General features: G+C 39.8%; 1 protein-coding gene across 2 annotated transcripts in view; it reads left to right on the top strand.

Moving 5' to 3' along the window:
• Positions 1-26,716, top strand: part of AUH (AU RNA binding methylglutaconyl-CoA hydratase) — a 119,598-nt gene that overhangs the window by 36,459 nt on the left and 56,423 nt on the right. For both annotated transcript variants that reach the window (XM_054002694.1, XM_054002695.1), the window contains one exon: positions 5,396-5,482. In XM_054002694.1, coding sequence (XP_053858669.1) covers positions 5,396-5,482 — 87 coding nt within the window. The remainder of the gene's footprint in view (positions 1-5,395; positions 5,483-26,716) is intronic.

Below are 26,716 nucleotides of genomic sequence, written 5' to 3' on the forward strand. Positions count from 1 at the left end.
ACTATATAAAGAGAACTTAATAAAAGTTGGCTGTTATTGCATGAACCTTGAGTGTCATGTCGTGTGTCCATCTCAACTACGACATTTCATGAGGTACCTTAGTTCTAAAATTGTGAGCTAAGTTGTCATAAATAGATTTCAGGGCTAAAAGCTTTCTTTCTGAAGTTCTTTGCAATTTGGAGAAAAAGAAATGTGGGTAATTCTTTCTGGTTTTGAATGTAAGTTGACTATAATGTTGTCCTCACATGTATGTATAGCTTCCTCTTGAGGTATTCTTAAACTTGTAGAAGTTTATTGGTGTTCTGCTAATGATTTCTTGGATTTCTTGGAATGGCTTCTCTAGAAGTTGCACACATCTGCTTTTAAATAAAGATATTTCCATGTACTTTAATGGAGTTGTTTTTCAGTGGTTTTAAGTTAATCTATAATGTATGTCAAAGTTGGCCCTTTGCCCTCAGTATTTTATTTAGTTCAGTATGTGTGGAGAAGGATGAATATTACTTCACAGTCTGCTTAAATGCATTGTGTGGGAATAAGATATGGGTTCATAGGAATTCACAGCATTTTAATCATTGAGGTAGTGTGTGTTTTGTACTTCTAGCTGAAAGCATTGTAAGTTTTCTTCATAAATTCCTTAACTTGTTTGAGTGGATTGGTGGTGCCTTTGTCTTTTGCTGTTTGCAGTGTTCTTAGCTCTTGCTGACAAGACACAGAATAATAGGATATAGTATGCAAGACAGTATCTTCTGATACTCCCCAGTGTCACCTCCTTAGTGAAATTTTGGTGTGTTGACAGAACTGGTCAATCTGTGGTAAGATCAAAGGGCAAGCTCACAATAACACTGCTGTGCTAAGAATTTAATACTTCATTCTACCTAAAATGCCTGTGCATGTGTCACTTCCTTTCCTCTTCTCAGACAAAAGACAATTCAAGCACCTTTAGACACTTGATAGAATAACTTCACTGTTTAATTTTGGTGTGCCAGCTTCCTAAAACACCTACTTTTTAATACAAAGTGTTTATTGAGTAAAGGTAAATTCTTTAAGTATCACATACAAACCATTACATTTTATGCCTTTTTCATTTAGAGATTTTGGGGTGTGTTTTGTAAGTTGCATAGAATAGTCTGTACAAGAAGATTTCTAGTCATTTATATTATTTGGAAAGTGAGGCTTATAGTTGGAATGTATTTTACAAACACAACATATAGCTTTTCAACAGTATGTAAATTCTGATTAGCAAGTTTGTAAAAATATCCAAATAAGGCAGGAGGCATGGGGTCAGAGTAATCACTATAAAAGTTGGTTTCCTTTGGTGTGTTCTCTGAGTTAAAAGCCATCCTTGTCATACATACAAAGTGCCTGGTAGTGTAGTGGGAAATTCTGGTGAATAACAGCAATATCCCTATCTTGCTAGGCTGCCCTTGGCTTTCTCAAATAAACATTTTCTCTGGCATCATTGTGAAGTGGAAGTCAGGCACCTGCTGCGATAATTCTCTCAGCTGACAGTGTATTACAGCTGACCACTCAATAGCTGAATATTTGAAACCATGAAAAAGAGAGTTACTATGACAGGGTTTTCATATTTAGAGAAAGTAAGGTTAAAAAGGAAAACAAACTAACCTTCCTATTTTCTTCTGATATAGGGGGAGGAAAATGAGAAAGTGATAGATCAAAATCCAACAGAGATTTTATTTTGGATTGACCAACCTCAATACAAGTGTAGGTAGTATTTGAAACAGCATGCATCTTCCTTACATCATTTTCAAGAATTGATCAGGAAAGACCAGATCACAGCTGACTGCTAAACAACGTCTGTTTGTACTGGTATTTTTCAAACAGAGCTTTTCATTGGAAGTCATCAGGAAAGTTCTCTTCTACCAGTTTGGTATGTAAATTTTGAAGTGAAACTTCTCTGAATTAAGTTGATTCAAGAAGAGTTTATTCACAAGTGGAGAGTACCTGACCAAATGCTAATAGAGCTGTAGGAGGGAGTGGTTGATGGTACTGTCAATGTAGTCTTTCACTGTGGCACTTCTCTTTTATCCTGCAGTAGCAGCTAGTAATTTGAAAATGGCATTTCACAGTCCTTAAAATGTCATTCATAAAATGCTGGGAGCAGTGAGGTGAGAACTGGGGAGCATAACTCCTAAAATCACAGCTTCTGTTATTGTTCTGAGTGGATGAAAGTCAATTATTGGGACAAAGCATCGAGATACCAGGAAGCTTAATATGGAGAAAACAATGATTCATGCTCCACTACAAACCGGATGGATGTGGGGACATAATTACAGTGTACCATCAGAACTGCAACAGTTCATATGCCTCCACTCCCTAGTACCTTAGGTTTGCCCATTTCCTTCTCGGATAGGAGGTCTTAGAGAGTTCTGTGTTCAGTGTGGCAGGAAGGAATGGACCCACAGTAAAGTCCCTGGAGTCTATTGGGAGTGGATGTGGGGGAGCAGATAGGTCAAACTGTCCACAGATTTCAGCTGTGGCCCATAGAAAAATTGCAGTTTTGTTGTGTCAGACTTTTTGTGGTTTGAAAACCGTAGCTACTTTGTTGCTCTCAGCAGTTAAGCAAAGACTATTTTCAGTTACTTTGAAGTAGAAAACCTGGGGTAAGAGGATGGGTCTTGGTTTTAGTAGCTGAGAGAGCAGAACGCTCTGGTTCAACTTGCATTCTCCTTCATGGCTAGCTTCAGAAACGAAACCTTTTCTACTTCTGACTTAAGAACAGATTTTGAAGAAATATGTGAACAGTTCTTTGCTATGTGGGTCAGAATTCATCAATAATTCTTTGACCAGTCAAATCTTATAACAGGAACAAAAGTGTTAAGTTGGTGGCAGTTCCATCTCCTGTGACCCAGAGGATGCCAAGGCATATGTTCTTTTGGAGTGCAGTGAATGGCTTCTGACTAAAATTCTTCCCACTGAAAAAGCTTCAGTTGCTATTTCTATTCTTTGCAGAGCTAAAATAGAAAAAGGGCTACCAAAAGGACTCTTTCCATTTCTTCGACATTTGTGTGGGAGAAACACATAAAAAAAAGAAATGTTAGTTTACAAAAGTTGGTTAAGGCACTAAGATCAGCTATGTTCTTGAAATTTCTTTACAGTAGTCCATATTGTTAATTTTAAATTAGCAGCTATATTTTAATCCATTCCTAAACAAGGTTTTTGTTAAATATTTAATTAATTCATGTAAATGTCTTCAAGGAAATGTATATTCTAACTGAAGGAAGAAGTCTAAAATGTATTTTTTGTTTTAGAAGAGTTGGTTTCTTTTGGTTGAGTCCATTTTTCTATGCATATATTCTAGTCTGAATAAATCAAACCCTAAAAATGGCTTTAATCTTACATTGACAGAAGATTTTCTTTGCAGTAATGCTAGATATTTTCTTTAAAATGTTTTTCAAGGGAATGCCCAGTGAGCACGATTTCAGTGTGTGGAAGTTTTGAGTCGGATTTCACAGCCAAAGAGGTTTTTATATATAAAGCATACAGTTTCTTAGATAGGCAGTGATTTGAACAGAGTTGAAGATGCTAGATCCAGACTTTAACTGATATCAAGTGAATGATATTTTTTCATTCGCATCCTTGCTGATGTGACTTCTAAAGCAATTTACCATTTAGCTTCTTAAATATGACATTTCAAAAGCTCCTTTTAGCTCCAGAACTCTATATGTAAATGGATTTGTGAAAGTTGCTTGCAGTTTTATTTGATTTGGAGTTCTATCCAGGTTTATGGGTGCAAATTTTGTTTGCTTTTTGGGTTCCTGATAAAATTTCTTTAAGCATTGATTGTGAATTACTAAGGTAGCAGTTGCAATTTTTCTGCAGAGCAGGCTTCACTTACGTAATTCCTGTTTTATACTGTCTGGTCAACTGGCCTGTCCTACTGTCTCAGTTGGGGCATGTTCTAGAAGGTTGTTTGGAAGTTTTTTGCGAAGTGCTTGGTAGTGTAAATTAGACTTAACGTGACTTAGCAGGAAATATGCAAATGCAGCCAGGACTGATGCTTCATTGTTTTTATATTGACATATATAGAAGGAGAGGAGAAGTCATAGTTAAATGAGGAGCTTTGCTTTGACAGAAGAAGAAGGAAGGATGTAGAGTTGCATTATTAGACGTGATACTTTAAAGCAACAACTGGATGTCTATCAGAAAATGTCAGATTGAGATACTGATTTTAGCATAGTTCTTTAGCATTAGAACTAATGCTGTCAGCAAAAGTATGTCTAAAACTATGTTTGATGGAGAGGGTCAGGATGGCCTATCATGGATTAAGTCCAGAAAGTTAAAAGGTGAAATGAAACCTATGACTGCATAATTTAAAATTCTGAGCTACAGTCTTCACTTAATCTGGGTTTAGTGTATTTTCCTGAATGAATAGTATTCTTGGGGTAGAGAAAAATAAACCTTCTTTAAATTTTTCTTTTATTGTCTTGTATAGCCTTTTCAGGCATGCAAAGAGACTAGCTCAAGAGGTTAATTTTTACCAAATAGAACAAATGCACACTAAGTTGCCTTGAGACTGTTTCACTTCTTTAGAGAATGTGTCTATGCAGGTTTTGCCTTTTTATTGTATTGTTCATCTATAAGAAAGACAGACTTTTATATTTAGCTCTTATTATTATTATTACTATTACTGTTAGTTTTCTTCTTTTTTACACAGTCAGGAGAGAAAATGTTAGCTTTTCCTATAAGTGAGATTTTAAAAATACATTTGTGTCCATATCTAGCTATAGTATGCTTATTAAACAAACTTAATTTTTATATACACATGAAGAAATAGGTAAGCATTTTCAAGGTGTGGCTTTTTTTTTGACAAACAAAAAGGATGGTATGTAACTTATTCCAAAATAAATATAAGTAAATGAGTGGAAAGTGAACTGAAAAATTGGTCCACTGTAGCATTTTTATTTAGATATATAGCCTGTTAATGTAAAAGCATGTAATGTCTGTACTGTATGATCTACCAATAAGAGAATAACAAGAGTATAACATGAAAAACACATGTTTATCAGACTTTGTGACACAGTTGGGAAAATAAAACAGTATGACAGATGAACTATAAGCATAAATGCTACTGTTCATAAACGAGTTTAATAAGAGAAAAAGAAATGTCACTGGGAAGAATATACTTACTGAAAATATGGTTATGGATAATTTCATTTTTGTTTGTTTGTTTTGGGCTTTTTGGTTTTGTTTCTTTCTTTCCTGATAAATAGTTCATATTTTCCTAGAAATCTGTGGAAACTTTATGTGACCAATTTAAACTCTTGTTTAGAAATGGACTTAAAGTTTTTATAAATGAAGAAATATTTTACTTTGTAAAATGTATCTACAATACTGTTTACAGTTTCCTAACATATGTATGAAATGTTACTTACAGGTGCTGACCTTAAGGAAAGGGCAAAAATGCACTCAAGTGAAGTTAGTTCTTTTGTCTCCAGAGCAAGAGCAACTATTAATGAATTGGGTAAGTAACCCACTCCCTTGAAAAATGTTATTTTAACCTGAGAATGTTAGAGCAGAGGAATGACATAAACATGCATAGTTAATTCTTGACAGGTAGTAGAGTATCCCTATCTGTGTAGTATCACATCACAGATCTTGAATTGGAAAGAACCTATGGGGATTAAAGAGTATATTGATAAATATGAATTATGGTGCATTTATTCCTTTAAAATGTTCCAAGTTGAGTTAGACTTTTAAAAAGAATACTAGAGAAGCTAAATATCAGCTGAAATAGAGGTGATTTGCCCTGCTGTTTTCATAAAGGATGGATTGTTCAGTGACATCAAAGTGCTTTAGAATTCATTTTTTACTATTGCATTCTTGTGGTTTCTATAATGAGTACAGTCTAATGTATTTTAGAAGCACGTTAAACATCAGCTGCTAATAAAAATTTAGCTACTAAGGTCTTTCAAGACTTTGTTTAATATGTTTTGGTATAGTAAAACCTGTTAATAATTTTTTATTTTAATCAACTTGTACCAGTTCTTAAGGATAGTAGTTTCTCTGCATGTCTTAGTTTAAGAATTCACCATCAAGTAATTATATTTCTACATCTCTGCTGATCAGTTTAAATATAATTACTTTTCAACATGTTATTGCCAATATGAACTGTTGAAAAGGGAAGTGTAGTGTTCCATGTTTTAAGAAATTAATTTTCTACATTTAACTTCTAAAATATTTATAGATGCATTTCCTTAAGAACACTATGTAACATTTTGATTTGGCAGAATTTTATGAATGGATAGCAGGGTTTTTTTTAGTTAAATGACGACCTGCTGAAGAATGAAACTTTGATTAGGTAATTCATGCAGATACTTATGTCCTGAAATGACTGTCATGTCTTTGAAGTGAAGTAGACACTCAAGGCTATTTAAATAACTGAAATCTGTAAAATACCTAGATGATGTGAATAGATCATTAATTTCCTGCAGCTGATACTATATGTCATGCTAGTACTTGTCTTTTTATTGGAATGCCAAGCAAGTGGCAACAAGTTGTTCCATTCATTTTCTTTGTAAGAATTTTGGGAGGTTTACTTATCATTAAGTAATAATTTTTCAGCCTTCCTTGGCTTGAATTTACTGGAAATCCTTTAAGCTGCTATTAGTGTTTAAATATGAGCAACTGGTTTCAAGATTTTCCTATGATTAGTAAGTAGGGGTTTTTTTAATCAATTATTTTCAAATTTGTAAATGAGAATATTTTTAAAGTCTGAAGAAATATTTGAATTTGGCATTCTTCACTGAATGACTGGAAAATATTCAGTTATTAGATGCTTTGTTTTGCCTTAGGGTTGAAAAAACCCTGAGAAAAATGTTTGATTATTTTCATCTTCATGAAAATAATCCTGTGAGAGTATTTAACTACTGAATATGTAAGCAAATTTTCAGTGTTACATTAAAGGCATGCAGTGAATTACTTGCCTTAGTCAGTTTCAGTAGACCATTCTCAGAGCCCCATCCAGCCTGGCCTTGAACGCTTCCAGGGATGTGGCTTCCACAGCTTCTCCGGGCAGCCTATGCCAATAGCTCACCACCCTTACAGTGAAGAATTTCTTCCTAAAACCTACTCTCTTCCAGTTTGAATCAATTAATCTTGTCCTGTTGCTACAGTCTCTTGTAAAAGGTCCCTCTCCATCTTTCCTCTAGGCTCCCTTCAGGTACTGGAATCTTGCATGCCGGGTTGGTTCAGTTAGGGGTTCTGATAAATGTTAGCCGGTTCTATATACCTCCATTTTCCCCGCACAGTGGTTCGCTCCAGGTTGTCTGCTATAGGAACATCCCCACGTCAGTCTTGTGGCCATTCCCCTGTTCATTCCTGAGAGTTCTCTGTCTGTTACCCCATCCCTGTATTCCTATTTGTCCCAGAACCCTGTATCCACCTCTGTTATGTTCCCGTAGGCTGCCGTGGTCCACGTCACTCCCCCGTTGCCTGTCCCCATTGGGCGAGGGGGGCTTCCACCCCTGTCTGCTCGCCCCCTATATAATCCCATGCTTCCTTTGTTTTGTCGCCATCTTGACCACACGCGGGCTAGGAGACAGGCGCCACCATCCACCACAGCGAACACGCGGGAATAAAAACCGCTCCAGCCACGCAGGACAACGTGCGCCTTCCCTCCCCTTTTACCTCCTCTCAGCGTCGGCTACAGAGCGCGGCAGCCCACGCCGGAGGCTCAACCCCAGAGCTCCGCAAACACGCAGAAGCCCTGGTATCCTGGCCAAAATGCGGAGCCTAGCAGGACTTCTGAGCCATCCGGACCGGGGTGAGAAAAGAATGCAAGGCCGCACTGGAAGGCTGCAACTGTGTCACTCCAAAACCTTCTCTTTTCCAGGCTGAACAATCCCAATTCTCTCAGCCTTCATAGAAGAGGTGCTCCATCCCTCTGATCAACTTGGTGTCTGTCCTCTGGACTCACTCCAGAGTGCACTCACACCAGCAGGTCAATGTCCATCCTGTGAGGAGGACCCCAGAGCTGAATGCATTACCCGAGGTGGGGTCTCATTATTCTCTACATCAGGAAATGGTAGACAGTATCAGAAAAATATATACAGGAGGTTAGATTGGTTGAGTGAATATGAATATAAGGGAATAAGCAAGTCATTACAAAATGTAATTTATATAGAAATATAGGGACATTGTATTTGCATTTGGTCACTGCAATTAATCTGTAAATTGCAAATAATAATGGTATTTTTCTTGCCCAGCAACAACTAGAATACTGTGAGATAGTTAAAGAGGGGAAACAATTTTCAAATTAATATTTACCACTGCAGAATGTTATGTAGCTAGGGAACAATATTTCCAATCTCCTATTTTGTTCTTTTTTCTATCCGACTTTAATACTATAATCTCATTTAAAATGTATTCTACTTATTGCTTTTCAGAACTAGGTCATGTTTTGATAATTGCATTTGTATTCAGATGTGTGACCTAGTAAGGAGTTACGTCGTTTTAGCTATATTTTCAGAAAGAAGACCATTAAGTTACCTTTATAGACAAATTACAGTAAAGGTTAATTGCGGCTTTGGTTTTTCTCACCCCGGTCTCGGGTGGCTCGGAAGTGCCCGGCTAGTGGCGCTGCCTTTTGGTCGGGAGACCGGGGCTGCCGCATGTGCGGAGCTCTAAGGCTGAGCCTCCGCATGGGTTTGCCGGTTTGGCAGCCGAGCGCTGAGAGGAGGCAAAAGGACGAGAGAGGCACACCTTGTCCTGTGTGGCTGGAGAATGTTTATTTCCCGCGTGGCCGCTGCGATGGCTGGGGCGGCCATCTCCTAGCGTGTCGGAACCCAAGGTAGTCCCTCAGAGACTCTTGGATGTTCCGGGTCCAGGTCAGAAGCCTCTGAGACCCAGGCAGGCAGCTGGAAACCCCTGTGGTTTTGAATTTGACCCATGGAACAATTTACCAACTTTGCAGGAAGAACAAGAAATCACAAAAGTTTAGATATTATAATAGAAGTAATCACAAAGTAAAAGGTAGGATTTTTGAGTGCTGTAGAGGGGGGTTTTAGGCCTTGTACAGAGGGGTCTGAGTTTTGTATATGGGGGTCAGAAGTTCTAAGATGGAGGGATTTGGGTGTGCCCTGTCCTCCTTCTTTCTCCTTCCTATCCTTCATGTTCTTGGTGATGTTGGCACTCACAAATTGGTTTAGAGTAGAAAGTCACTGTTCAATATAGGGGATAGGCATTGGGGAAAAACTATAAACGTTTAATACGTAATGTGTGATATAAAAGATGGCACCAGCCCCTTGGGCGAGAGAGTCGGAGAGAGACACAGAGGAAGAAGGAGTCAGAGAGAATGTCAGGAAGTGTGTGTGCCTTGAGATAACATGCAATAAACTGCCTTGAGACCAGACGACTGAAGACTACTGAGTCTTTCTTTGAAGGCGTGGGTTGGAGGAGAGACTACCACCACCCGGGGTCATCCCAATCTGGGGGTGATTCCGACACTAGCGCACGCATGGTCAAGATAGTGCCGGGACGAAGGAGGCATGGGGTTAAATAGGGGGCGGGCAGATAGGGGCGGAAGCCCCCCTTCCCCAATGGAGACAGGCAATGGGGGAGTGACGTGGACCACGGCAGCCTATGGGAACATAACAGAGGTGGGTACAGGGTTCCGGGACAAATAGGAATACAAGGATGGGGTGATTGTCACAGAACCTTCAGGAATGAACAGGGGGTGGCTACAAGACTGACATGGGAGAGCTCCAATGGTAAGTGACTTGGAGCGAACCATTGTGAGGGGAAAATGGTACATAGAACCGAGTAACTAACATTTATTAAAACCCCTAACTGAAGCAACCCGGCATGTAACATCTCCCTGTTTTTTTAATATATAAAAAAGACAGGTGTTTAGACTTCTTTGTTGCTCGTGTGGTTGCTTCCTCACTCAGTGTTTTCTTTTGCTGTGACTGCTTTCGTAGATGGAGAGGGCTTGGAGATGGTGCTGGAGCTGGTTTTCCCTTAGTGTTTGGGGATAGGGAAACTGGGAAAACAACTTTATTACGAACAAGTGGACTGGGAACATAAATGGACTGAGGTAGCTGAAGGGGTATTTTCTTCGGCTTTGTGAAAAAAAAATTTCTTAAAGAGATGTAGAATCCCCCTCTTCCTTGTGGTGCCTGCGGTTGGATGCAACTCCCTGGTTAGTGGGATCATTTGTTGCACCCACAGGCACCTTATCATCCCGACTCACTAGTTGTCCTGGGTTGTATGGTTTAACATGTCTCCTGGGGATCCACTTGACTCCTGAAGGCGTGGATATGCAGGCATATCCCTGTCCCCAAGTCAAAAGTGGGAATGGACCCTGGATTTCTTTAGAATCCGGATCCCTCACTAGCACTGGTGGCCACCCTTCTGGCCGAAGCTCTTGATTCTGCTTGAAATGCCTCAGGGCTGGCGGTTCTGGCCTGTCAAAAGAACAGTTTAGGAAATGGATAGTAAACAATGCCTTGCAGAGCCTCTCGTGTGGTGATAGCACTCGCACATCTCCCCGCTTCTGGAGGACCTGTTTTAACGTCTGATGAGTCCTTTCTATTATGGCCTGACTAGTGGGGGAGTGAGGAATCCTGGTCTTATGTTGGACCTCCCATTCCTGCAGGAAGTTACTGAAAACTCTGGAAGTATAGGCTGGACCACTGTCAGTTTTAATTGTGGCTGGGACCCCCAAGGTTGCAAACGCGTGTATGAGGTGTTTTCTCACGTCTGCAGCCCTCTCACCTATGTGGGCTGAGGCAAAAACTGCCCCTGAGAAGGTGTCCATGGATACATGGAGATTTCTGAGTTTCCCAAATTCGGGGACCTTTGTGACATCTATTTGCCATACCTCACAACTGCGGAGGCCTCTGGGATTCACACCTGCTCCCAGTGTTGATAAAGCCGTCTCCTGACAGCTGGGGCATGAGGCCACAATTTCCCTGGCTTGGTCACGCTGCAGATTGAACTGGTGTACCAGACCCGGGGCATTTTGATAGAACTGCTGATGGCTGAGCTTGGCCTGCTCGACTGTGTTCGGCTGGCCTCCCAGCTGTACTGGAGCTGCCAAGGTGTCTGCTCTGCGGTTCCCCTCAGCAATGAAGCCTGGGAGATTGGTGTGTGATCTCATGTGCATCATGTAAAAGGGAAGCTCGCAGTGGGAAATTAGGTGTATTAGCTTTGCGAGCAAGCCAAAGATGACCTGGTTTGAGACCTCCTTTAAGACTGCATGTTCAGCTCTTGACACTGCTCCTGCGACATATGCTGAGTCTGTTACCAGATTAAAAGGTTGGCTAAATCTCTCAAAAGCCCTCACCACGGCATCTGACTCAGCCACTTGTGGGGAACCTTCCACTATTTTAACATCTGTTTCCCACAGCTGAGTCTCTGGGTCCTTCCAAGTCACCACTGACTTGTGGGATTTCCCTGTGTCGGTAAACACTGTCAGGGCTCTGAGTGGTCTTTTACTTTGTACTTCTTTTGGTAACAATTTGAACTCAGTGTTGAACAAATGATGACCAGGATGTCCAATCTGAATTTGGCCTGAGGAGCTATCTAGAGCGAACTGCAAATTTTCATTTTGTCTTAAAAGGTGCTCAAAGGTCTCTTTGGTCATCTTCCTTGTAGATGTTTTGATGGGAAGGTGGATACATGTGAAATCACAGCCTGCTAACACTTGCAGACAAGCCCTGACCCGCATGATGAGCTGCACCATCAGCTCCTGCGGCCTGGTGATGCTCTTGGACTGTCTGTGGCCAAAGAACACCCACTCTGTTATTAAGAGAGGATCCCATTGACTCTTGTCCCATTGGAATATCATTCCGTATAGATGGGGTAACTCACCTAGAACAATGAAGCAGAAAGGCAGGCCTGGTTGACAACGGTGGGCCTGCCTGTTTGTGATGGTGGTCTGGACCTTCTCGAGTGCTGTTCTGGTCTCCCGGGTCAGGGCTCTTGGGGAACCTAAACCTTCCTCCCCCTCCCTTTCTGTTAACAAGTCAAAAATGGGGGATAGATCCCTCATGGTGAGCCCCAGCCAAGGCCTGATCCAATTTAAGGATCCACACGGGCGCTGGAGGTCATTTAACATCTTTGGGTTATTATCTATTTGAATCTGTTGAGGCCTAATTGTCCTGTTGTTAATTTCTAGGCCCAGATACTTCCAGGGTGGCAGTAACTGTACCTTTTCCTTTTATAGCTCAAATCCTGCCACCGACAAAGCCTTGATAGTGTCCTCTAGTGCTTCCTGTAGGACTTTGCTGTTAGGGGCACATATCAACACATCATCCATGTAGTGATAGTACAGGATGCCCACTTGGCACGCATCAGGGACAGAACCGTGGCGACATATCACTGGCATATAGTTGGGGAACATTTGAGACCCTGTGGTAATACCGTCCAGTGGTAGTGTTTCACTGGGGCTTCTCTGTTGATGGAGGGCACAGAGAAAGCAAAGCGAGGAGCATTGTCCGGGTGGAGAGGGATTTGGAAAAAACAATCCTTTATGTCAATTACAGCCAGATTATAATTTTGGGGTAGCATAGATGGAGATGGCATACCCGGTTGGAGGGAGCCTATGTCCTCAATAACATCATTGATTTTTCTCAAGTCATGGAGGAGTCACCACCTGTCCTTTCCAGGTTTTTTAATTACAAACACCGGAGAGTTCCAGGGGCTATTTGTCTCTACAATGTGGCCTTTTGCCAATTCCTCCTCTACAAGCTTTGTGAGCGCCTGCAGTTTCTGCTTACTCAGCGGCCACTGCTCCACCCAGATTGGCCTATCTGTAAGCCATGTCAGTTTCTGTGTGGGGTGCTCCTCAGTGGCCGCACCTAAAAATTCCAGGGGGCCGGAAATACCAATTTGTCTCCCCACTGGGACATGGCGTCTCTCCCCCATAAGGTAAATTTTCTGTCGATCACAAACGGACGTACTGAGGCTAGCAGCCTGTTTGGACCCTTAATTTGGACGATGTTTTTGGATTGTCTTGCAGCCTGAGGCCCGCCTAGTCCTAAGACTGGTGTGGCCATGCTTTGCAACCCCCATTGTGACGGCCACTTGTGCAGTGGGATGACCGTCACGTCTGCTCCTGTATCCATCATCCCCTGAAGATGTATTGAATGCCCCTTGCACTTAAGTTTGCACCATACGAGGGGTTTTTCCTCTCCCAGCTTCCCAGTGTAAAAGACTGAGAGTTCCAGGTCATTACACGGAGCATAAGGAATAGGAATTGCCTGTGCAATAACCTGGCCCTTCGGTAGGAAGAGGCGGGGGTGGACACAGTGCGCTGCGAGATAGAAGAGCCTCGGATTAAGGGTGGAAATGACCGGAGCAACCTCTATCTCCAGTGGTGTGTGTTTTGTGTCCCTGACAACGAGGTACCTGCAGTTCAAGAGGTCTTCTCTCCATCTGGTTTCACAGTGGCAGATGTGCAACAGAAGCTCTGCATCTGCTATGAAGAACTGCCAGTCCTGAGAACGGAAATGGACAGGGTTAGTGAGTCAGAGCCGATAAGGTTCCCTTTTGTCTGTCATCAAGAGACAGGCGCTCACTGATGGAACTATATGGTGAATCGCGGCTCCTCTTGTGGCACCGCGACTTGCCTCATTTTTGTCTGCACGTGAGGCAAATCTGTGCTCCCCCTTTAGGTTTTTGGAAAGGTGGGGTTCCCTTCCCCTCCCCCGTTTCCCGCTGCCCCTGGCGGTGCACTCCCTAAAAATGGACATTGAGCAAGAAAATCTCCCCTGATGACAGTGGAAGCACCGGCACTTGGATGGAAACTGCCTTGGAGCGGAGTCCTTTGGAGACACAGCAGCCGAGGTGACTACTTTATCTTTGGGCTTCTTCAGGATCTCGTCCATCATCAGGTGTGGCTAGGATGATCCTTTTGCACACTTCGTTGCTGTTCATAGATGCCACTTCTAGGACCAGCTTGTCCTGGAGTTCGGATCCCTCCACACGCCTCTCAACTGCTGCCCAGACACAGTCTACAAAATCTACAAAAGGCTCCACAACAGATTGTTTAATTGCTGTGTAGGGTAACATTGGCTCCTTGGTGGGCATGGCCAGGAACACGCGCTCTCCTGCACCCCTGGACATGTCCAGCACCGCAGTTGGAATTCCCCTAGCCTGGAGCTGCTCTTCACTCCATTCTCCTTCACAAATAAGATGGTTTAAAGTTATTGGTTCTTCCGTGAAATCAAGGCTATATGGTCCCTCCAAGATTTCGGGAAGCAGATCTGCCGCCAATCTTTTCCATTTCCTCTCCCACAATTTGTACTCAGTTGGGAGAAGCAAGCAGCTGAACAGACGTTTATGGTCTGCCGGCACTGTTGTTTTAGATGTTAAAGTTGCTTTTAAAATGCCTGTAAAGAATGGGCTTTTTGGGCTGAAATCTCTTAATGTTTTGCAGATCTCTTTGACTGATTCATAGGGAAGGGGTTCCCATTTAGGGTTCTCCCCTCCCCTGGTGTAGGTGGCTGGTGTTGAAAGTGGCTGCTTGATTTCACAAACCTCTTCTCGCCCCCCCCACTCCCAACCCCGATCTCTGGGGACCATGAGGATGCAGAGGCAGGGTGCGGGGGACAGGACGGCGACTTCCCATTCCTGAGACAGAGGAGCGGAGATGACAGAGCCCTCCCTGGTGGGAGAGGGTGGGACTGATGATGCGGCTGGGAGATCATGCAAGGAGGCAACGCCCACAAGAGGAGGAACAGGGGGAGGGTAACCTGATCTCTTGAGGGGGCGGCACCAACGCCCACAGGGAAGCAGGAGGGGTTTGGGTCAAAGGCGGGAACAAAGGGGACAAAGGGATTATGGGAAGAAGAAGCGCCCGCGGGCCCCTGCCCCCCATCTTGTGAGGACAAAGGCGCCGCAGTTCTCCGCCACATGGTTGGGGGGGCTTCCTCAGGGGGACAAAGAAAAGGGTTTAAGGAGACAGAACTGCGCGGGATCGTGCTAAAACTGGGATTTTCAACTGGGAAAAAGGGATTGGAACGAGGGTTTGGGGTCAGGTCCTCAGCGGTGTGGCCAATGCTGCTAAGGCGGGGATGCTGGGAGGGCTTGGGGAAGCCAGGAACATGGTCCACGTTTTGGGAGCTGTCCTGCACCTCTGAATGGCGGAGTACTGCCCACTGCCCACCCGGTTTAGGGGAAGGAGGGGAAGAAAAGGAGGGTAGCAAAGTGGGTTCAGGAGGAACTGGGGTTTCGTTCGGCGGTTTTTCCCCCACCTTGGTTCACGTCCCACACGCTTTCCATTCTTATAACTTCCGAAGTTAGCAAATGCAGCTTAGGAAAGCAATCTTTGATGGAAAGATCCCTGCGCTCAATTCCTTCCGCTAATTTTGCCCCCACACGCTCCCAAAACTCCTTTTTTCTATCATCTTCCATGAAGACCCAGGGGAAAGCATGGTACAACCACCGAACGAAATTTTTAACAGAACTTTTGGGGAAACCACCACCCTTCACCTTTAGGAGTTCCTTAACTTGGAGATAAAATTCCCTCTGGTGGGAGGTTAGCATGGCCCCAATGCTTCCCGCCCACGTGATCCCACCCTCAGCTGCAGGAAAAGCGGAAAAAAAAGAAAAAGGCGAAATCCGCCGGCGGCAGCCCCTCGCACTGTGCACCGCGTGTCCCCTACGGCTGGGATCGTGGCCAGCCCACCCTAGTGAAGGAAAGTACCAGCTGGGTCCGCCGCAGCCACTGATACTCACCACACCAGTGTCTTCACAAACAAAAAACTGCAGTCAAGGTCCTCGCTCTTGGAAACGGCATCTCTTCATCTCTCTCGACTGTGAGAAGTTCTGCTTCCGTCCCTCACGGACGCAGCAGGACAAAAGTCCGTGTGCTCCTTCAAGGGTGATGGAGTTTTCACTGACTTACTTTAAAATTGACATCCTTTGGCTTTCTTTAATTTCTGTTGATGTCATTACATTTAAAACCCTTACATTGCTTGTTCTGTAAAAAGCTGTAGTATCATTTTGGAATATAGCTGCAGAAGGGAATTTTCTGGAAATTAAAAGCATACTGCACTTATTTATATGGGAATAATTTATAACTTTTTGCTAAATTTGGGTGAAGAAGTAAGACTGCAGTAAATGTGATTTTGTTTATAAATAAATGCTTAAAAAAAGAGCTGAAAAAATTGAACAGAACCCCATTAGTTGTGGCACTTGGAGCTTTAAGCAGGGGAGGGAGAAATGAAAATGGCCTCTATTTTTAGCTGTGGTTGCTTTTGCTAAAATTATACCAAAATTGTGGAGGTTTTTTTGGGGTTTGGGTTTGTGTGTGTGTGTCTGGGTCTTTTCCTACTTTTTTCTTTGTTGTTGTTTCTTTTAATAGTAAGAATTATAAGATTACTTGTCCATTACTGTGCTTTGTTACTGATGTAAGGCTGTCTTTACCCTAAAGAAACTGGGAAAGAAAAGCCTTAATAGATTTTTTGTAACCGTGCAAAATAAGGCAGGCCTGGCTAAATTAAGTCAAATGACAATGATTTCCAGAATTTCTAGATTTTTGAGGCTTTGGGGAGGAAAGAAAGGCCATCAATGTGGGTCAGATCTTCAATATGTATTTTATGGTATGCCTCTTATTAAATCCATGCTGTTCTTTATACTGGCTATGGGGTCAGAGCTGTGATAGTGTGTATATGTTGTCTTTTGAGACTTCAGTTGCAAAACAGACTGAGGCTATGTATGAAGCTGAATGCAATAACCACATTCCCCAATAAAAACACAATATTTAATAAAAATAAATACTGAAGCTCTAGAAAGAATTTCAACTCAGCCATTACATGTAATTACTCAAATTGACATTTAGCTCCAACCTCTATTAAGTGAGAAATGTCATTGACTAGCAAAACCTTTCCAAAGAATGTAGGCGTAAGTTCTCAAATCCCATAAGCAGGGAATAAAAATTGGAAATTGACTTTCTTGGTTACTTCTTAAAATTAACATGTGGTCAGGCTTGTTTTTTATTTCACATTTGGAGACAGAACACCTTACTCATGGCCTGATGGAACCTAGATCTGAACTAAGTTAAGAATGAATTTTTAAATAAAATACTAAAGTTACTTTGTTTTCTTTGGTTTTGTTGCATTATAACAAATCTTACAGGTCTTTATTGAAAATATTTGATTAGTGTTTATGCATAAGCTAACTTATAAATGATACAACTTTAATAAGTGGTGACATTTAGTAACTTTGTTCATACACAATTCTGTCAGATATGGTTAGTTTTAACATACTACACTTTGAATAAGATCATCTGGAATGAAAGCACCTTGTGGTCAGTTGCTTGCATTTGTGTTTTTTATTGTGTGCTTTTTATTTTATTAAAGGAGATACAGTTCTATATTTACAGTTTTTTTTTTTTCCTTCTTTAACATTTCTTTTGTCTTTGTGGCTGTTCAGTCATCTCCAAAATTTTAATTTACCTAAAAGAACACACTTGTTCATCCTTCAGGCAAACATCCTCTTATCAAAAAAGTTCCTAATTTGACAATTGAAGATTGTGCATACATGCATTTTTTTATGCCATGTTATATGCTGCAGTTTGGTTTTTGATGCAGGTTGTCAAAAATTTGTTTCAGAAGTCCCAAGAATGGTATCAAGACTATAAAAAATTTCCCTTGATTGCTGGTCTGCTAACTGTTACCCTGCCTTTCCATTGTGAAGGCTTAAAAAGAATCAAGAATTATCATTGATGAGGTTGGTGCTGTGTCTTGTTTCACTATTTGAATCTGTGAGGCTTCTGTGGAGGTTTGGTTAGCATTTTAAATCCTGGTTTAGGAGTGAGCACTCAAAATCTACCAAATCCACCAAATCCATCTGTGTTTGCTGGAAGTAGATCTGGCCATCAAAAATCCTTTTATAAGAACTGTGGATATCTCTCTTAGGAAAGAGAGATACAGGCTATGAGTTGTGTTTACTGGGAAGCTGAATGAAATTTCAGATAGCTATCAAATTTGAAAAAGGTCACATTACAGCTAGCAGAGCCATGCTTAACAGATAGCCCCAGCCATCATGCTCTTTCTGTGTTGCTGACACTGTGAAATATAGATTTTAGCACAGTATTTTGCTTGCTGTGTTATGATGTTACCTGTTTGATTAAGTGTACAGCATAGCTAATACAGTCCTTGAGTGCCAGCATTCTGAGTGTGTTGCTAGGCTCTTTGTTATTTTCCAATGGTAGATTTATTTCTTCTCATGATGTTGACTTAATTTAAGATAGCCTTTGACTAACTGTTGTCTGATCCTGGTGCTGCTGTACAGCCGTGACAAAAATCAACATAACCTCAGCAGTAGTTTAGTTTTTCTTCTGGTAGTAATTCCTAATGTTGTTCTGGAGGACAAGAGGCTATGCTTTGGACATGGGTCTTAAAGTTTTCTTCCATAAAGGTAACTGTACCAAAACTAGAATGCTGCTCACTCAAATGGTTTATTGAGATCAGCATAGCCAGTTTGCACTGTGTTAAAAAAGGCCTCCAGTATTACTTGTTGTCCAGGGCTTCCATTCCCTCTCCCGGGAGCTACACTGTGCATGTTTGATGTTTTGGTAACACTATCCTTTCCTCGCCCTGTTCAGGTTTGAAATTGCATGTTTCAATTGCTGAATGAGAAAGAAAAATTTGTTAGCTCTTTGCTTTGCCTGTCTTGGTCTCTGGCTCTGTTCCTTGAATGAATTGGTATTCAAAGGGTAGCAACTCCTGACATGGTGCTGAAAGCATAATGTTGCTCTTCTATTGAAGAAATCCTGAGCTCACTGATTTGGCCAAGCACAAGGCTTTGACTTCAGAATTGTCAAGTCTTGTAGCGAATACACCTTTCGCCTTGGTAGGTTCTGACTTGATGATATTACTAAGCTAGCTTGTAAAAAAAGTGCTTACTGTGAAATGTTAGGGAGTGTTTCTTCTGCAGTGTTCTGTGAATGAACTGGCTTGAAATTATTACTTGGTAAATTATGCTGATTTAGAAATAAAATATTTTAGCACTAGACTGGGCAATGTATTGTGTCAAACAAAAGTGGTAGTACTGTAAAGAGTGGTTCATACTGTAAATCAGAATAAAAATGATGTTTGTTAAAAATGTTTGTTTAAAATGTTTTTGTTTAAAAAAACAATAAAAAATGAAAACCGTATCTAATTTGATTCTCCTAACAACCAGAGATTATATTAGAGACTATAGTTGTGTGTGTATATTACATAGAGACTATAGTTTGAGATTTATTTTGTGTGCTCTTTAAGAAAGAAAAAAACCTTCCATGGAAGTAGAATGTAAAAATGTACTGAATTCATTTAGCTCCTTTGTGTTTCATAAATTCACTGCTTGATTACATGCTGTGCTGTTTTTGTGTGAGTAATAAGTTCTTAAATGTATTTAGTAAGAGTAAAAAATAGAAGAAATAATTTTCATTTTTCTTTTATCCCAAGTTTTCACTCATTTATAGTGATATAGTGATATAAAGTGGATTCTGTCATCTAGGTTTTACTTCATTATTGTCTTACTGAGAGCAGAATGAGACTACAAGACAAAATGTTAGTAAATATGAAGAAATGGAAGAATCTGTTTATCAGACTGAGAGATGATTGAAATATACAAATGATTTTCTATAGTACAAGAAAATCATGGAAGAGTTGGATACAGAAAACAGTAGCTGAAGGGTTTAATTAGACCACCTCTTTCATTCCCATTAGTTTCTCAGTTTCTTTTTCTATTATCAAAAATATAGAACACACTGTCTCTCTTACTGTCCATAATAAAGTACCAAATAGAAAATTTAAAAATAAAGAATATAATATTCCTCTATTAAAGTTGAAACTTTTTTCAGTTCAAAAAACCATTGTTTCTATGTCACATATGAGAGTGAATGATTAAAGGAGGAAACTGGGAAATTAATAGGATTGAGTGAGGTGCTTCAGCCTATGTCAAAACAAATGGAAGAAAAGCTTTATTAATACCTTTTGCTTAATAATCAGCTGTAATATGCAGTAACCATTTTCATAAAAAAGCAAAATTTCTTTACAAATAGTAAAAAATATGGGGTTTTCTTGTGCAGCTCTTTACTGTTATTGATTGTCTGCCTGAACTTTGAAGGTATTAAAGCAAAGACAGTAATGTTCAAGTCTATCAACAATTGTAGTTTGTTAAGCTTCTTATCTAAAGCGCAGGAATTAGAGGGTACCTAAAAGCCTTTCATGGTTGTGACAAGCAAATATATGGCACAGAATTCCATATTCAGACTTTAAAGTGTGGTTGTTTTTGCAGATGAATATATGTTTGAAACATACAGAAATATAGAAATTAGTTGAACAATCACTTTATCATTATTTTTGCACTTACGAGATGTAAAGCTTTATAACATTTGATTACTTGCCCTGTGCAAGAATGGTTTGAGCAATCTTCTTTACCCTGAAGTTCATGTGGGAAGATTTGACAGTCTCTCTCAGCCACTTTCATATGTTGCTGCATACACTGGTTGGATTTCTTAGTGTTACAGAATGGACGAAAGTACTTGTTGAAATGTTTTGTTTCTGTTAGCTTTTTTCCCTATAGATTAATCTTTTTTGACAGTAGTGCTTGCAACTGAAAATGAAAGCAAACTGTTGTATTCACTGACTTGATTACAGATTTTGCAACACAAGGTAACTGCCTGAAACAAAACTTATTGCAAAGGCTATATGCCATCACAATTTTGTTCTTCAGGAAAAGGTCCCCAGAAATGAAATCGAGATACAGTGCTGCGTTGTAATTTTTTTTTTTCTGATTTCCTGTGACATAAATTATTTAATATGTTAAATGTAATTTTGTGATCATAATGTTCCTAGTATAAAGAGTATTCCAGTTATCAGAACTGCACATAGACTGCCTCTAATTGCCAGTCAAGGGGCATAGCTTATGCCCTTTATGCCCCCCCCCCCTTAATTTTTTTTTTAAATTAAAAGATCTTAGTTTTTATAATCAAGAGCAACATCAAGAATCTGGGTAGTGAAGGGGTGGAAGAGAAATTTATTCTGAATTACAAAATAGTAATATTTAGGTATAAACTTAATAATTTTAAAAACAAAGTAAAAATCCATTCCCAGTTATTATGCAAGCTAGGACATAGTTTCAATTAATCATTACTGCTGATTCAAAATTCCTATTTATGTCTGTGACCTTTTGAAAATTCTTTTATAACTTGTAACCAGACAACTTGGAGATTTTGGGTTCATAAAGAAACTCTGTAAAATGACAGATCTCAAACCTTTCAATGCTAGTGTAGGAATCAGCCCATAGACTTGCAGTATTATACGGGTTTAAGCTATTTTTAGTTGAAATATACACTAAAGATAAATGGCATGTAAATAAGTGAATTGCTTTGTAATAACAAGACTAAAATTTGTAATTCTTTATTTGACATTCTCACTCTTAAGATATAACTTTTTTTTCCTCTTTCTTGCTTTCCTAATGGGTGATCTTCAATCATGGAATCTATCTACACATATGTACTTAGTGGTATTTAAACATTTTGGGAGCATGTGACCATTCTTTTTATTAATTTGAAGTCTCCATTGTTACTAAATTTAAATAAATGTACTAAGAAATGGGGAGGGAGCTTTCTTATCTGTAGATTAAAATTTGTCCTTGGAGAGGTTCTGGAACAACTAAACATGAAAACTAAACTACTACTGGGAACACAAGGGACAATAAAGTCATAAGGTGGAGTCATAAGGCAGAGTCAGAGGAGGGAAATGTTGCTTAACCAGTCTGACAACCCATGATGAAATGAGAAGTTTGTTAGATGAGAAACATTGTTTCTCATTGTTTGTTAGACTGAGAAACATGGATATTGTCTGCCTTGACTTCACTAAGGCTTTTGACAGTACCTCTTGTAAAATTTTTGTAGAGTAACTGGTGAATATGGACTGAATGAAAAGGCAGTGAAATTGACAGAAAATTGGCTAAAGGAAAGGGTTCAGACTGTGCATCAGCAGCATGAAGTCTGCTTGGAGGCCCCTAGCCAGTCTGAATCCCAGGGGCAGCACCGGGTTCAGTCCTGTTCTATGGTCTGGATGATGGGATAGAATGTAGATTCAGCAAGTTTGCTGATGATGTAAAATCAAAAGGAGTGGGTTGTGCTACCATTCAGAGGGAACTCAGCAAGCTGGAGAAATAAACTAACAGGAACATCAATCATTTCTACAAAGGAAGATGCAAACAACCTCATGCACCAGGTACGTGATAGGGGTAATGATAGGAAAAGCAGCCGCACAAAAAAGCCCTGCAGGTCTGGGTGGGACACCAAGTTGAATGTGAGATAGCACTGTGCCCTTGTGGCAAGGAAGGACGGTGGTATCCTGGGCTGTATTAGGATCAGTGTTACCAAGAGTTGAGGGAGGTGATCCTTTTGCTCTCATCAGCACAGGTGAGGCCACTGCTGGAATACTATGGCCAGTTCTAGGCTCCTCAGTAAAAGGCAGAGCTACTGGAAAGTCCAGTGAAAGACCCTGAAGGTGATGAATGCTCCAGAGCATCTCTTCAGTGAGAAAAGGTTGAGTAGGCTAGGACTAGAGAAGAGATGGCTCACGAGGTGATCTCAGCAATATATGAGGGTGTTAGAAGACGAAGCTAGGCTATCTCTGGTGGTGTATGTGGACACAACCAGAGCAAATGTGCACAAACTGGAACAGAAGAGATTCTCCCTGAGATCAGGAAGTCCTTGTTCACTATGAAGGGACAGAGCATTGATACAGGTTACCCAGGAGGTTCTGAAGTCTCCCTCCTTAGAGATCTTCCAAAATCACCTGGACATGAGCTTGGGCAACCTGTTCAAGGTGATGCTGGTTGAGCAGACAGGCTGGACAAGGTGAGCTCCAGAAGTCTCTTTCAGCCTCAAATATTCTGTGATTTAAGGGTTTCCCATGTGCTGCAGACATGCATAGGCAGATGTTTGCCACACTTCCTTAATTTGCTAGAGTTAAATAACAAATTGTGGAACTGTTACTCTCTTCCTCAATTTATAGCATACTTTCCTCTAGTAATCCATGTAATGCTGACGCTATGCAAGATACTTTTATACAATTCATCCTCCTGGCTTTATGATTTATGAAATCCATTATTCAAAAGGAAAAATTACTTGCTGGAAATGCCCCCTGAAGTTGCTTGTCCTAGTAAGCTGTTCACTAATCAAGCTGATTTGTCAAATAATCAGGAATGCACATGTGGAATAAATAGCTTGGACTATCTGTTTCTTTGTTCTTGGCAATTCAGATATGTTGTTATTTAAAATTGAATTTTGTAACTACTTCTGTCTTAGATAGATACTCACAGTTTTTGAGGCAGGAAGAGTATGCTCACTACTTTCAGTTTCATTCTGGGTAACTAGAATTCTTCTGTTCATAATTAAAGACAAGTCAGGGTTTTGAATCTGGTTCAGTAGGTACTAGAGATAGTGACAAGCTTCTGGTTAATATCTGAATAGCTGTTCTTTCTGAAGACCGGTTGCCAGAGGTCACTGAATTAAGATGAGAAAGCAACAATAAGGACCTTTTTGAACATTGTCCAGGTACAGGAAAATATAGGAATAGCAAGGGAAGTTAAGGTGACTGTCTTTTGTTTCGTTAATGTTTTGTATCAAATGCATAAAAAGGCAGGCTTTAAACTGGAGCTTCATTTGAATGTTTGTAGGTACCAAATTCTGACTGCTATAATTAGTTAAATTGAAAATATTTGCCCTAATCTGTAAAAAATACTTCAAAAATAGAAATTAATTATATCTAAGTTAACTAAGATATAAGAAGTTAGTTATATCTCATTATATCTAATTGTATCTAATTATATCTCTATAGAGTTTTTGCATTGTTAGGGCTTGAGTGGACTTCCGTGGAATTTTCTGATTTATGGGAATCATGAAATGGTACTGCAGTAATAGTGCAGACCTTTTATTTTAGAGAAACTGAATTCTATGTCTATTAGATTTTAGTTCTTTAGTGATGACTCCTACATCTTGGCTAAAGGAAGGGAGTACTGCAGGTATTCTTCAGGTTGATTGAAACAACTGCTAGGCTACAAATGGGTGATTCTCATACACTTCATTGGCACTTTAATAGTCTAAATCTCAAAATCTTGTGTCTAGCACAGGAATGGTTTTTTTTTCTGTTTATGTGAGTGGTACAGTTGCTTGCAGAAAATCTTACATGTATAAATTTGTTTAGCAAGCAAGGAGGACATTCTTAGGAGGTTGGTCTTTTTGAGTTTTATATATTCTGAATTTGTAATTATTTTTATGGGTGTTAGATATTTTAAGTTCATCAGTTGGGAACAAGTTCATGTAGGTTGACCAGGAACACAACTCACAAAGTCTGGAATTCTGGATAGCTATACTATTCTTCCTCTTCCTGTTTCAAGAACTCACAGTAAGGGATCAGCATTAGTAATGGGTCTTCCTTTGAGTAATTGATCATCAGCTAAAGAAAGTGTTTTTTTGCCTGTTACATGAAATCTACTGTATAATAATGTCTCACAAAAACAAGGCTACTTTCATGTGTGAATTGTTGCCATTTTGGTTTTACTATATATATTAATTCTTCCTACTTCCTTCATCCTTATTAAATTGGAAAGTAGGTTTTTCATGTTGATCAGAGCATTTATTTTTTATCAGTAATGAGAAACTGAGACTGTGTAGGAATAAAAAAAGGCTACTTGAGGGTTACTGAGAAAGTGTCACATGTAATCCTGTTTCCTCCCAGCTATTATCTTACATATCTGTAATTTTATAGGGACTTCCTTAATAAATTAGTGAGAAGATTAAACAGTCATTTATGATTCAGGTCAATAGAATCCAGGCATTTTCTGCTTTCAATTTGGGGAATGTCAGTATCTGCAGTAAATGAATCAGCTGTGTAGGCGTTATGGCACACATCTGAGAAACTATTTAGTGGTCAAATCCTCCAGACCAGGTGCATATAATCATATGCTGGCCTGTTGTTTGTCATATCATAGTCTCTAAGCAGAAGGGAAGTACCTTGTTAGTCAGCAGCAGTAGATATCATGTGGAAAGTCACTTGAAGATGAAATAACAATTACCTGCCTCACAACAACTTGAAATTACTTCCAACACATTACATGTATTTTTATGTCCTTAATTGCAAAGTGCTCCCCCTGTGACATTCTGTACTCATGGCAAAAGTGTGGGAGAGTTTACTTACTCTATTCTACACCTCTCAGTAATGAAGAGTCACAGGCGGTATCCCAAGAGTACAGGGTGCTGCCGGTCCCCCTAATCTAAAACTACATGTGACATGTATGTTTACCAGGGATGTATTTCTGAAGTTGAGCTGAGAGTTTATAGTTACTGCAGAGTAGGAAGCAGTATATATTTATATTCCTGTATGTCATATTTTCTATTTTGTTTGAGCTGTTTATGGGTTTAGTTGAGGTATCTAATGTTACTAAGTTTATTTTCTCTTATTGCAGTTCTTCAGTTTACCTGTTGGTCACTCTACCTGTATCATGTTTTGAATGGCCAATAAACATCCTATTTTACAGGTTTTGTCAGCTTCTGTGCTGAGATTATTCCTCAAACAAATTAATACATAAAATTTATTTTTATTTGTTTGTTCATATTTGTCTTCTCTTTAGCTAGAAGTCTCTGGTCCTGTGATCTCGAATATAGGGATATGTTTTTGTCTTATGTCTGGCTCTGTTGCTGACATAACATAAACTGAATTGGACCCTTCTATTTCTTTACTGTACTTAGAACCTTACTCTTCTGTAATATAATTAAGCATTGATGTTACGTTAGGATGTGACTATTGGCATTTACTTGGGACATGTTTTATGTGCAGAATACAACTGCATTCACAGAATAAGTAGCATGCTTTACATTAGAATACATGTGTGAAGTAATCCTTTCTGAATTAATTGTGTGAATTACCTTATTATTGAGTGTCCTTCATAGTCCACACTTTGATGTACTATAGTAGCTAAGTGAAATTCTCTAACTAAAGTTTAATGCTGCTCATTACTTAGTCTTTTAACTACTTCTAGCAACTTTAATCTTTATATATACATGGTCTACTCTTGCCTCTGTGTGTACTCTCTCATTTAGTTTAGCTAATATGTTTCTTTTATATATATCTTAAACTCCTTTTTTATTTCAGTATGCAGCTCATGATTGCACCCTGATAAACCTGTATCACATCTAGAATTTAGGACTAATGAGCAGTAGTACAATTGCTTGAAATTCATATCTTGTTATTTGAACTGTGACAAAAAATGTAGAATGTTAAAGTATAAAACTACTAGGCCTCTTGGCAAAGCTTTAAATATTTTTTTATAACTCATAGCAAATGAGCCTTGTCATGTAGAATCATTGTGGAGATTGACCTGTCTATATGTGTAATTTATTGTTCCTAAAATTTGAGTGCATACAACTCAATTAAGCCTACAGGGCATTATTTGTCAAACATCATCTCTGCTTTTGTTATGAGCTCAACAGTTTTGGCAGTTGTACAGTAAAATCATGCAGATAAATGTGATCACGTGTTTCTTATGCTACAAAATACTAATACTCCAGGAAGCTTTACCCTTGTTAAAAAGTTCTAGTCGCCTGGAAACACAGTTTACAATCCCAAGCAATTACTAACTTTTTTCTATGCTAGTTTTTCTGATGCTTCATGAGAACATGTTAAAAGGATTAATTTCTTAAATTTCTTTAATAGATACACACAAGGCTATTACAGAGAAT

Source organism: Vidua macroura, chromosome Z, assembly GCF_024509145.1.
Source record: "Vidua macroura isolate BioBank_ID:100142 chromosome Z, ASM2450914v1, whole genome shotgun sequence".
In the NCBI taxonomy this organism is placed as follows: Eukaryota; Metazoa; Chordata; class Aves; order Passeriformes; family Viduidae; genus Vidua; species Vidua macroura.